Source organism: Culicoides brevitarsis, chromosome 2 (genome assembly GCF_036172545.1).
Source record: "Culicoides brevitarsis isolate CSIRO-B50_1 chromosome 2, AGI_CSIRO_Cbre_v1, whole genome shotgun sequence".
Classification (NCBI taxonomy): Eukaryota; Metazoa; Arthropoda; class Insecta; order Diptera; family Ceratopogonidae; genus Culicoides; species Culicoides brevitarsis.
The window spans coordinates 33047622-33061027 of record NC_087086.1 but is presented as its reverse complement, the minus strand read 5'-3'; the positions used below and the strand labels follow the sequence as shown (position 1 = coordinate 33061027).

Sequence of the window (13406 nt, the reverse complement as noted above, 5' to 3'; positions counted from 1 at the left end):
TTCTTTCTTTTACGGCATGACGCGGCATCATCGATTTTATTAATAGACAAATATTTTTTTTTATTAATAAAGTAAAATAAACAGAACAAAGAGTTGTGTGTTTGTGTGTGGAAAACCTTGAAAATGACCTTGACCCTGAATTTTCAAAGTTTTTCGTGCGAATAATTTCGCTTCCACGTCAACGTTTCTTTTATGGGATTAACGTTCGAGATATTTTTGTTTATTTTTCTGGCAATATTCTTTGTTAATGTTCGCATTTTATGGAAATGTGTGTATTTTTAATTTAATTTGGGATTAAAGGTGAATTAACGATATTTTGTGGAGTCATGATGGCGACGTGCGATTTTGGCAAAAATATGGGAATTTAAGGAATTTTAATGACAAATTGCTTTGTTCTTTGTGAATAATTTTTTTAAATATTTTTTTTTTTGTTCAAATTTCTCCCGAAACAAAATTAAATTTAATTTAAATTTTACATTAATTAATATTTTTTTTTTATTATTAAAAAATTAATTTTATTTTTTTTTATTATTTAAAAAATTAATTTTATTTTTTTTATTATTAAAAAAATTAATTTTATTTTTTTTTATTTAAAATTTTATTTTTATTTTTATTTAAAAAATATTTTAATTTTTTTTTTATTTAAAATTAAAAATTTAAATTATTTTTTTTAATTAATTTTTAAAATTAAATTTATTTTTTTTTTAATTAATTAAAATTTAAAAAATCATAATTTAAAAAAAATAATTAATTTAATATTTTTTTTTATTAAAAACTCATTAAATTACATTTTTTTTTTTTTTTTTGATAATTGCCAAAAATATTTTTTAATTTTTTTTTAATTTTAATTAACAATCAAATCACGCCAATTCCAAATTCTTCACAAATAAATCGAAGAAATTAATTTCTTGAACATTTTTCGCCAATCATTTGAACAAATTCCAACAAAAAAAACTCGCCATTTGTACGTCAGCGCCATAAAAAAAATATTGCAAATTTCCATCTGCCCAACAAAAAATTTTTGTACGTGCAAAAAATTATTTTAAAAATATTTTTGATACCCAACGTCATAAAATCCGCTGCGGTGAGTGACACAAAAAAGAGTCAAAATATTGACGTAAGTGAGACGCAAATGCAAATTTTTGCTCATATTTATATTTTTACACGGCAATGACTCGGCTAGTTTGTTTTTGTCCGATTGACGAAATCAAAAACTTGTTATTATTTTTACGACATCAAAAATATTTTTTAGTTTTTGTTTGTAAGCCCACACATTTCCGCGTCCTGTCACCAATTCAAATGCTGATCCAAAAGAATTGACGAAAAACAAAAAAAAAATACGTGAAAAAAAATCACATGTTGTTAAATTTCCCAGCCGGTTCGTAACAAATTCTATTAATAAACGGGAATTTTTCGTGAGTGTTTTTAAAATGCAAAAATGATAAATTAAATCTACGTTTTGTTGCTTTAACTCTCACTTTTTATGACTTGACATTATGAAATTTTGAAGTTGCAGCAAAAGTTAAGCGTATTTTAATTTTATTATTATTTTTGTTTATTTTTTAAACAAATTTAAGTTCTTTTGATCTTTGAAAATAATTATTTTACACCACGTGATCATCATTTCCGTGCTAAAATTATTTAAACCGACCAAAATTCAAATGTTTTCTCGAAAAAAATAATAAAATTACAGTTCTTAATTAATACAAATTTTAAACCACGTGACTAAAAAAATATTATTTGCTTATAAAATTTATCCTGACTGTCACAATTTCAGGTATTTTCTTGATAAAATTCTTAATTTTACGTCCTTGCCCAATAAAAGTTAAATAAATTCTGAATTAATTTTGTTAAATTGATATTATACAAATTTCAAACCACGTGACCATGTTTTGCTCAAAATGCGTTAGAAATTTGAACTAAATCTGTTAAACGAAAAGCCAATAAACCAAAAACAATAATTTTATTCAAAATTATAATTTCTTTGAAGTTTTTTTTATTAAAAATGTTAAAAATATCTTAAATTCGTAAAATTCAACCACGTGACTTAACTTATAGAAAATCTTAATTTTTATCAAATTACTTATTAAAAATTTTCTTTCCATTGCACATTTAAATTTTTTAATCAATATGAAGATATTTTTGACTTTTTAAACTTAAAATAATTATTTTTACAAAATTTTTTTAAAAAATTAACCACGTGACCAAAATTAATATGGCAAGACAACATAAAGGGCAAAAAATCATTTTTTTTCTTTAATTTTAAAATGCTCTAAAAAACGAGACAAAACTCACCTGTCGCCGCACATAATCCACAAGTCCATCCATGCATGGCTCCATGCAGAACGAATGCTGGCATGGCAAGAGTTTCGGGTTGCGGTATCTGTCGAGACACACGCAACAAGTCAACAGTTGCTCAAATTGTTCCATTTTTGTTCACTGAAAAAAAAAAATTGAAAGAAAAAAAATGCTTATAAAAAAAATCGTCGCTTTAAAAATGTTAATTAGTTTCGTATTTGTTTTGTGTTTCCTCATCATCATCACAGAAGGCAAGCAGCAGCAGCAATCAAACACACAGAAGATCCTAGAGCAATTTCACTCATTTGCTTCCTTTTGTTCAGTTTTCGTCGTCATCGTTAACACAACACGTGAAACGAACAAAAAATAACAGTTAATTAGCATATTTGAGCGTTTGCAACGTTTCGCAGGTAAAGTCATCAGTCCCGCAATTACACAAAAGAAAACATGTGTTTCGAGCCGCTTTCATCTTCGCTTTTCATTTTTTTTTCGTGTGTGTGTGTGCGAAAAAATAAAAAAAACGCGAGAAATTGTCGGTGCTTCACAAAGAAGTAAGAGAGAATTTTTCAAAAGATAGATAGAATAATGGATTAACTGTGACATTGCTGCGATGACGACGACGATGGAAAACGGTGAAAATGTATGATAATGATGTGACTGATGAATCTACTTTGAGGTAATGTAAGTCAACAGATCCGTGTTTTTTCTCTTTGTGTGTCGTCGCTTTGTGCGTGCTTTGTTACGACTGAGTTTTTACAGTGTTTGCATGACTTTTGATGTTGAATTGTTAATTTGGAAGAAATGTTTTTTTTTCTGTTTGTCTTTTCAAATAAAAATTGAAAAGGCGTCTCCATTGAGAATTTTAAGATATGCAGAAATTCAAACAAAAATATACGAAAATTCAAATTCATAAAAAATTATTTTTCCTTAATTAAATAATTTTTTTAATTAAAAAATTTCTGCAAAAATTTAAAAATTATTGAAAAATTAAATTAATTAATTTTTATTATTTTTATTCAAATTAATAAATTTTATCAAAAAAAAAATTATTTATTTTATTTAATTTTTCTCATTTTATTTTTATATTTCTAATTTAATTTGATTTAATGAAAAAAAAAATTATTTTTGCTATAAATTTGACTTTTTTTGTGAAATTCGTTCAAAAAACAATAATATATTTTTTTAAAAAAATGTAAAATTCAGAAATAATTAATTTACCTAATTAAAAATTCTGCAAAAAAACGTTTTAAAATTAAAAAATATTTAATTCAAATAATTAATTTATTTTTTTAATGAAAAAAATTACAGTGAACGAAAAAAAAATTAAAAAAAAAATTGTTAAAAATTTGAGAATTGCTTTTTGCTAATTCATAATTTTTCAATGTTAGAAAGTTCTAATTTATTCAAGTTAATAAAAAATAAGCAAAATAATGAAAAACTCAAAAATTTGAACGATAAAATATAAAATTTTGTCAAAAAATTTCAAAGAGAAAAATTAAAAAAAAAAATTAAAAAATTTGTAAATTGCTTATTTGCTAATTCAAGAAAAATAAAAATTCATTAAAAGCATTGAAATTATTAACAAAAAATTAATTAAAAATTTTAAATAATTTTTTTTTTTTAAATTTTAAACGAGAAACTTGGTAATTTTAAGAGCCTTATCCTAATCTGATTAAACAATTTTTTCTCTCTCAAAAACATCATTTGTTGACATCTTCCAAACGCAAACGAAAAAACGTCAAATTGCGCAACAATCTTCAAAAAAACAAGAAGAAAAACAAACGCAATTTATTTCAACTTGAAACGAAAATCCGAATAACGAGTTGTTTTCTGTTCAATGTTTTTTCGCTCATATATCGGGAAAAATAATCTCCTCTTTTTTGTGAGTTTTCCAACAACAAAAAAAAGTTTCATTTCGATTGACATCAAAAACAGAAGTAACGTGCCTCGTTCGAATGCAACTAGTTTCTTCGCCGTATAAAAATCGAAATATTGTAAAAATTTTATCTCCCATTTTTTTTTGTTGCTGCTGCACTTTAACGATGACATCGACGAACGAAACGATGGCATGATGATAAAACTAAAATAAAGTAAAAGATATACGTTTGTTTGGAAATTCATGTCATCCGATGCCAGTGCAAGGCGAGTACGAGAGAAAAAGTCTCTATGGAACATTGATGTTTGGTCAAGGTCGGTGACGTTCTTTGTTTCGCTACAATGTGGCGGTTTTATTTGTTTTTGCAAGAAAATTGTGGAAAGTTGGATGCGAATGTGAGAAAAATTGATTTTTTTATACGCGAAAGATAAAATTGAATTAGCAGAGAAGCGATTTACGAATTTTATGAAAAGTAAAAATTTGTTTTAGAAAAATTTTATAATTTTTAAGTTATTTTTTTCAATTTTAGAAATAAAATTCATAAATTCAAGAAGATTTTTTAATTTAACGAAAAATTTTGGAAATTGAATTGGCAAAAAGCGATTCTCAAATTTTTTAATTTTTTTGAAAACTTTTCTTCCTGCAAATTTTTGAACAAATTTTTACATTTTATCGTTCAAACTTTGTATTTTTTATAATTTTTAATTTTTTTCTAAATTTAAATAAAATAGAGAAAAATTGGTGAATTTTTAAAACTTGAATTAGCAATAAGTGATTCTCAAATTTTCAACGAAAAATTTATCTTTTTCCATTTTTTTTCATAAAATTTAGTATTTTAAATTGTTAATTTTTTGTTTTAAAATATAAGAAAAATTTTTAAAATATAAAAAAACTGAAAGATTTGAATTAGCAATAAGCAATTCTCAAATTTTTAACAAAAAAATTTTCTTCCTGCAAATCTTTTGACAAATCTTCATACTTTATTAGTCAAACTTAACATAAATTTTTTTTTTTTTAAGGTTTTTCAAATTAATTTTTTTTTTAGAAGAAATGTGAATTTCAAAAATTTTTTTAAGCGATTCTCAAATTTTAACAAAAAACTTATTTTTGTAATTTTTTTAAAATTAAAAAGTTATTTTTTAAAAAATTTCTCAATAAAATTGTAAAAGCTCAAAATATTGCAAAAATATCTAATTTTTCATAGAAAAAAACTTTCCTCCCGAGACATCTTTGATTCCTCACATTTTTTTTTTTCAATAAAAATCCTCACTGTCTATCAATGGCGACATGACACTTCCTCATGGCAACAAAGTCATCATCAAGAACATTTTTTTTTCTTGAAGTCATCATCTTCAATTTTTCTTTCCGAAGTCGAGATAATAATAACAGTTTATGAGACTGAAGTGACAATAACATACATATGCCATTTTCCTCGTTTTATGACGAAATGCTGGGGCCTGTATGTGTGACAAAAAGCATCGGCAATAAAAATGGAAATGATGATGGGTGTCAAAGTGATCATATATTCATATTTTTCGTTTGGAAAATTTGCTCGTCGTCGTCATCGCTGCTCGAAAACAAATAAAAAGAGATACGAAAAGAAAATGTTTCAGTGAATAAATTATTCACGAGAAATGATCTTGTACTTGTTTTTTTCGTCGTCATCGTCGTCGTTGTTCGCTCGTTGATAGCAATGAATGGCGAGAAAATTGGAAGAAAATCGTAAAAAATGTCATAAAAATTGATGGAAAAGTAACTTTTTTGTGCTTTTGTAAATTTTTTTTATCAATATCTTACTTTGTTGTTTGCGGAAATTCGGTCAAAAAAATATTTCTCGATCTGCTAAAATTAAATCCAAGGATTTTTTGATTCACTTTTCAAAGTCTCTTCGAAAATAGTTGGGTTTGAACAACAGATGATGATGAATTATTCGCAATTTTTTATTATTATTACTTTTTTTTCTCACACTCACGTCTTTGGTATGTTCAAGTAAATAATCTCGCTCACATGCACCACTGTGCCGTATTATTATTAAATTTCATCCGAAAATAACTTTTTCACGTCTTGTTCACGTTGCCGTATGTTCTTTTCCGTATACGTATGAGAACGAAGAATTTCTTCAATTTTTCTAAAAAATTTCTTCTTAATTTTTTTTGACTTTCTTACAAGGCTTTTAATTAAAAATGCCTGCAAAAAACTTTTTTTTCACGGAAATCAATGCAATTTATTAGAAAAAAAAAATTAATTAATAAATTTTAAAATTTTCTTGCGGAACACGGAAAAATCGCGAAGAATCGCACTACAGATGAATTAATACTGATCGGATCACGTACAAAACGCATTTTCAAAGCGAGTCTCGTCTCTCTCGTTCACTCTATTTTCGTAAAAAAAAAAATCAAAACATGTAAATGTAAATTGAAAATGAACGCTGAGCAATGAGACAATTGAAAAATGAGATCACGATCATTTTACAGACAAAATTTTCTCGGATGAGGAGAAAAATCGTGCAGCGGAGAAAATGAATTTCAGCAGCGACAGAAACGTGTCGCGGTATTTTGTGATGAGTCGATTTGCCTGAGATTGGCGGCGACTGACGCGTATTTTTTTTTATTTTTCGTTTAAGTGACAAGTCAATTAACGAGATTTTTTTTGTATTGGGGTAGTAACCTCATTTTTCAGTGCGAAAAGTGATTTGTTGTCTGAAGATAAGACAATTAGGAAATTACAAAAAAAAAATGTTTGATGATTGTCAGGTGATTTGAAGTGTTTGTCATAAATTTTTGACAGGTTGGCAAAATTTTTTAAATTTATTTTTTTTTTTTTTTTTGAGAGAGAGATTTGAGAAAATATTCAATACTTATTTTAATTAAAATTATTTAAAAAATTCAATTGAATAAAAAATTTAGAAAAAAAATATAATAAATAATTAAATTAAAATAATTTTTTTTTTTGTTAAAAATTTGAAAAAAAAATCAAATTTTTAATTTAATTTAAACTATTTATTTAATTAAATTTAATAAAAAATTGAAAAAAATAAATAAATAAGTTAAATAAAAAATTTTATTTAAATCATTTAATTTGTTTAAAAAATAATAAAATTAAAATTAATTTTGACATTTAAAATATTTTTTTTAAATTTTTTTGAGAGAAATTCGGCAGATAATTCAGTTTTTAGTTAAATTAAAATTATTGAAATAATATTTATTTAATTTAAAAATTAATTTATTTAAATAATAAAATTAATAAAATAATTAAAAATAAATAAATAAATAAAATAAAATTTAAATTCATTTTTTTATAAATTTATTTAAATCATTTATTTTTTTAAAGAAAAGTATTTTAAATAATTAAATAAAATTTTATTTGACATTTTAAAAATTAAATTTAAATAAATTTTTAATACAAAAATTTTAATTGATTTAATTATTGAATTATTAAAAAAAATTATAAATTTTAAAAATTATTTTAGCAATTTTTTTTTTAAAATAATTTAAAAACTTAAATAATTTAATTTAATTTTTAAAAATAATTTTAAGTTAAAAATAAAATTTTAAATAATTAAAAAAAAATAACGAATTGATGAAAAATTATGAATTTCAATAAAAAAATATTTTTATTCTAATGTTACAATTTATTTATTTTTTTTAAATAAAATTTAATTAATTAAATTAAATTTAAAAAAAATTACCGTTAAAAATTCGAAAAGAATTTTAAAAAAATTCTCAAGAATTTTATTTCTTAAAAAATTCAACAAAAAAAACCTAATCTGAAAAATTTTCCTTCACGCTCTTTAACAACAAAAGAGTCATCTTTAACGTTTTATCAAAACAATCAAGCCCAATTTAATATGTCACTTTTTTTATTATCTCCCGAAATATCTTCACATACACACCACCAATTTCGCCTCTTTTTTATTTTATTTTATAACTCGTATGGTTTTCGGTTCATATCAAGTTCCTTATAAATTTTCATATAAATTGAGTGTTCACATCTGATATGTTGTCTTCGAGTCACATGTACATATATTGATGACGTGTGCGTGTTTTGTTGTTGTTTTGTATAGAAAAATAATAAAAATAATGAAAATGAGATGAAACATTTAGATAAACACTTGCCGCCGCTCATTCACTTCTTATGAGGAGAGAGATCAATTTTTTTTTCTGAGTTCATCTTTTTTTTGTATCCAACAAAAAAAAATAAGGAAAAGCGATATAGGTATGTCGTCTCAAATGTCTCGGAAAATTAATTGAATTTTTTCTGTGTGTCTTTTGTTTTATTTATTAGGTCCTTTTTTGGCGGAACCGTACGACGAGCACGACGAATTTTCACATGAAAAATCAAAAGGAATAAAAATGGAAATTTTTTTTGGTCATTTGTCCATTTTAAGAGGCATTTTACGGTAATTTCATCTAAAATTTATCGATTGTCATTTCCGAATTCGCTGGAATTAATTAAAAAGTTTCCAGACAACAGTTTTTTGTTGTTGTTTTTTTTATTGTGATGGTTTTAAAAGTTGATGTAAATTAATAATAAAAGATTTTTTTTTTCACCCTCAGTTACATATGCTTATTTTTTTTGTGATGATAATTATTTTTTTTTTGCTCTCTTAACTTTATCCATATTTTTTTTACACGTGCTGGAACACAAAGTAGCTACAAAGAAAATTTCTGCTTTTTTGTGCTAATGAGGCAGCGGCTTCGTGCAAATTGCGAGGGATACGGTGCAACCAAGGTTACTTTTGTGTGACTTTTAGTAGGTGGCTTGGATGAAAAGGTAATTAGAAAGGACTTTTTTTGTAACGTATTCATAAGAAGAAAATGTAAAAAAAAATTTTTGCTCAAATTGACGTCTGTCTGTTAAAAAAAATTAAATAAAATTTAAAAAAATTAAATAAAATTTAATTAAAAAAAATTAATGAAAAATAATTTTAGATTTAATTTTTTTTTTTAATTTTTTAAATTATTTTTCAGATGATATTTCAACAATTTTTTTTATAAAAAAAAATTTTTTTAATAATTTCAATTAATTAATTTTTTTTATTTTTTGCATCAATTTTAATATAAAAAAATCTAAAAAAGACAAAATTTAACAAAAAATTTTAGTTTATAATTTTTAACAAGACAAGTGATTAAAATTTTCATCAAAAATTCCAAATTTTATTAAATATTTTTTTTTTAATTTTTTGAAATTTTTAAAATTTATTAAAATTAATTTAAGAAAAACATGAGAATTGAAAAAAATTAATTTAAAAAAAAATTGACAAAAAAAAATAAAATTAAAAATCTTTGAACATGTTTTAAAAATTTATTTAAATTTTTTTTTAAATATTTTTTAAAATTTTGTAATTTTTTTATGAACCTTGAAATTTTTTTAATCAAAAATTTTATTAAAAAAATAATTTTAATTTTTATTAAAAAATAAAAGAAAATCATCAAAATACGCTCAAATAAATAATTCCACGAAATTTTTCTTGTAACATTTTCTTGCTCTTTTTCCCGTTTGTTTCATCAAATTAAATTAGCAAATTTTCTGACCTTTTCATTAAATACGCCAGCAGAGACACAGATTTTGCTAATTATTTAATTTACATGGCAGCAGGCAGCAATTAAGGAACACAGAGAGGAAAAAGTTCAAACGACACAAAATTTCAAGCAAAATTTGTTTATTTTTGGCGCCATTCAAGGCATCCTTGAACTGCATCGCGATTTATTGACACAAATTTCTCTCAGTCGCGCGTTCTCCTTTCTTTCTTGTAAATAAATAAATAAACGGAAAAATAGACAGTCACGAATGATTAACTCAAAATTAATGAACATCACACGCGATTCTCACCTTCTAAAAATAGAATGAAGATTTTTTTTGTTAATTCATTCATTCAGTCGCGCTCTGACGTTTTCTAAGCAAAAATTCGTGGAAAATGAAATTTTCTCGATTTTTTGAGACGAAGAGAGAAAAACCGTGACGTCATCGTAAATTAGACGCCTACTTGTTAGATTTTCATGTGTTTCGATCATAATTCTTGTCGGCGATCATCGTCAACAAAAAAACTACGACCAACGCACCAATTTTATTTTATTTTATTTTTTTACTCAAACAAATGAGATAATTTTTGTATTTTTAACGATCGACGAATAATAAACGAATGATGTAAATAATAAACTTCTTCTACGATGTAAATGTTTATCAAAAAAAAGTTTTTTTCTACTTTTATTCGAAATTTATTGGACTCAAATCACGAACGAAATTCAATCAAAAATTTCATTGAACTGAATGAAAAATGTGAAAAAAATGTAAAAAATAGCAAAATCTCAGAAAATTATTTTTTTTATTGAAAAAAATCTTTTCTCGCGAAATTCATTCAATTCGACTCAATTTAGTTTTATTTCTTGGTCTTTGATTTGATCCAAAAAAAAAAAAAATAAAAATCTAATAAAGTTAAGGAACTTTCAATAAAAATGCAATAAAAACTTTTTTCTTCGCTAGCGCATGATAGTTCAAGTTCAATATTTTATTCACGAACAAACAACGCTAATTCACTTCACTTTTGCAAATTGAATTTATTCCTCCTCCTTCTGCTTCGCTTCTCGTCATTCGCACCCCTTCGTTGTTGGGGCTTCAACTTACTTGTTAACAATTTTTTTTCGCTTCTTTCTTTTAACAAGTTGTACGTTTGAAGCAGATAAATGCAGAAAATATTGAGAAAGGCTTCATTTGCACTGTGTTTCGTTTTATTTTATTTTTTCGTTGCTGAATGTGAAAGATGGTGTTCAAGTAGTTAGGCGGGAAGCGTGAAAGTCTCGAAAGTTGTGAAGAAGTTGAAATTGATGATTTAAAAATAGGAAAAGTTTTTGAATCTTTTAAATTTTTTAAATGCATTTTTAAATTTTTAAAAATTAATTAAATATTAAGAAAATTAAAAAAATAGATTTATTATTTAAAAAAAAAAAATAAATAGTAAAAATTTTATGAAAAAAAAATCAATAAAATTATTTATAAAATCATAGGTTTTAAATGGGCTTTTATTTTAAAAAAATAATTTAAAAAAAATAATTTTTATCTGTTATCTTTCTGAAAAAAAATTTAAAAAAAAAGAAAATTTTATTTTTAATTCCAATTATTTTTTTATTTAATTTAATTTACTTTTTTTTAATTAAAAAAAATCTATACCGATAATTGAATTTTTGTATAATAAAATTAATTAAAAATTAAATTAATATTATTTAATCTAATTTAATTTTTTAATTAATTTTAATATTAATCAATTTAAATTTTAAACTCTATTTCTCGTAATATATTTTTATTTAAAAATATATTTTTTGATTGATAAAAAAATTATTTAAAACTATTAATTTAATTAAAAACTCGTATTTTAACAAAAAAATATTTTTTTAATAATTATTTTAATTAAAATTAATTTAAAATGTTTAATGCATTTGAATAATATTTTTGGATACTTTCACTTTTAATTTTTCATAAAAACTTTAAAAAAAATAAATAAATATTTAAAAAAAAAATTTTTAAAATATGAAAAATTAGCAATAAAATAATTCTTTAAAAATATATTTTTTGCAATAAAAAAATTATCAAGAATTTAAAGTTTGACTAAAAATTATATTTTTAAAATTTATTTATATTAAATTTTATTTCATTTTATATAATTTTTCCAATAAATTTAATAGTTTAAATCATATTTAATTCCAATTTAAAAACTTTTCCATAAAAATATTTTAAAAAATTTGCTATATTAAACTTAAAATTTATTTCAGTTGAACACTTATTTTTCGTCGATCTTCAAACTCTGCAGATAAAGTAAAAATCTACAGAAAACTTACTATTTTTTTCTGAAACTAACTTTTCATTATTTCGTATATCTTTTTGTATAAACGCCACTCTTCACATTCTCTCTAATAAATTTTCACTTTATTTTCTTTTCGCTTTTTTTTCATTTTAAACGGCACACTTCGCATTTTCCGTCTCTAACATACAAAACTTTTTATTTTCAATTTTTTCTCTTCTATTATTTGCCGCGCGCCGCTAGAACTAAGCAGATGAGAGATGAACTCAATTCGTGTAATTTATCTACAAAGACGGTGAAAGTAGACGAAGAAGAAAGATTTTTTTTATTATTTTTTCATTGCACATGTGAAATTTTTCTTATCGTAACTCTTTTATTGTGTATCATGATTTCTGTGTCTGCGTGAGGAAACTACACCAACACTAACCAACCAACCAATAATTCGTCATGTTGAACTCACATTTGTATTACGTAAAAAAATTAAAGTTTTTTTTTTGCGTCAACTTCTTCCCAGGGAGCCGCTCGATCGTAAGATAATCCTTGGGGGCTCCCTGTCTTTTTATCCTTTTTGGCGAAGGATTTTTCCTTCTTGCGTTTTTTGCGGTTTGCACTCTCTTGACCGATTTTCTTTTTTTCTTTCGCACGCACGAAATTTTTTTTCGCTTAGATTTCTTGATCAGTAAGGCCCGAAGGCCTGCAATCGACTGACACGATCATCGCCAAAACGCTCGAAAAATTATGTGTGTGAGCATGGGATGGAGGAAAAGTGACAAAAAGTGAGAAAAAAGAGACTTTTCACGATGATCTATTTGATCGTGCACGAGATGCGAGGCGTTCAGGTGTGCGTATGTGATGAGTGAGATGATTTTTTTTTGTTGTTTTATTTTTATTTTAGCTCTGACAACAGAAATAATGTTTTAAAAAAATTCTTGTGTAGTGAGTGTCGTTGAAATAATTTTTTGTGAGGTTTATTTAAGATAAAATTCGTTATCAAAAGCTTTAAAGTCTTATTCGAACATTAAAAATTTATTAAAAACTGAAAAAAATTCATTAAAAAGTTTTTTATTTCATTAAATTTACATATTTTTTTCCAAATTTGTTACAAAAAAATTGATTTTAGTTATGAGGAGTATGAAAATGTAAAATGAGGAGTACAAAAATGTGCAAAATTTGTATTTTAAAATGAAAATATACCAAAGAAAGATTAAATTAGACATAAATGAGGTATTTTAAATCATGAGGAGTATGAAATTGTTTACAGTTAATGATTTTTTTCTCATGAGGAGTAAGAAAATGTGAAACATGAAGTACAAAAGGTTAAATTATTGTACTAAAAATGAGGGAAAAGTATAAAAGTGACTTTGAAAATTATCCTTTAATTATTTGGAGTTTAAACTTTTTAAAGATAACCTCAATTTGAACAATGAGGAGTACTAA

The 13406-nt window shown here is 23.8% G+C and overlaps 1 protein-coding gene across 3 annotated transcripts in view; it reads right to left on the bottom strand.

Annotated features, from left to right (window-relative positions):
* The window catches only part of LOC134829523 (RING finger protein nhl-1), a 29481-nt gene extending 16929 nt beyond the window's left edge, over positions 1-12552 (bottom strand). For 2 of the 3 annotated variants that reach the window (XM_063842615.1, XM_063842617.1), the window contains exons 1-2: positions 5972-6323; positions 2296-2439 (exon numbers count right to left, since the gene is read on the bottom strand). In XM_063842615.1, the coding sequence (XP_063698685.1) occupies positions 2296-2430 (135 nt within the window). In that variant the 5' untranslated portion in view covers positions 2431-2439; positions 5972-6323. Of the gene's footprint in view, positions 1-2295; positions 2440-5971; positions 6324-12429 lie in introns of those variants that run through there. The other variant, XM_063842616.1, reaches the window with a different exon arrangement.
* Between the last annotated feature and the right edge of the window lie 854 nt (positions 12553-13406).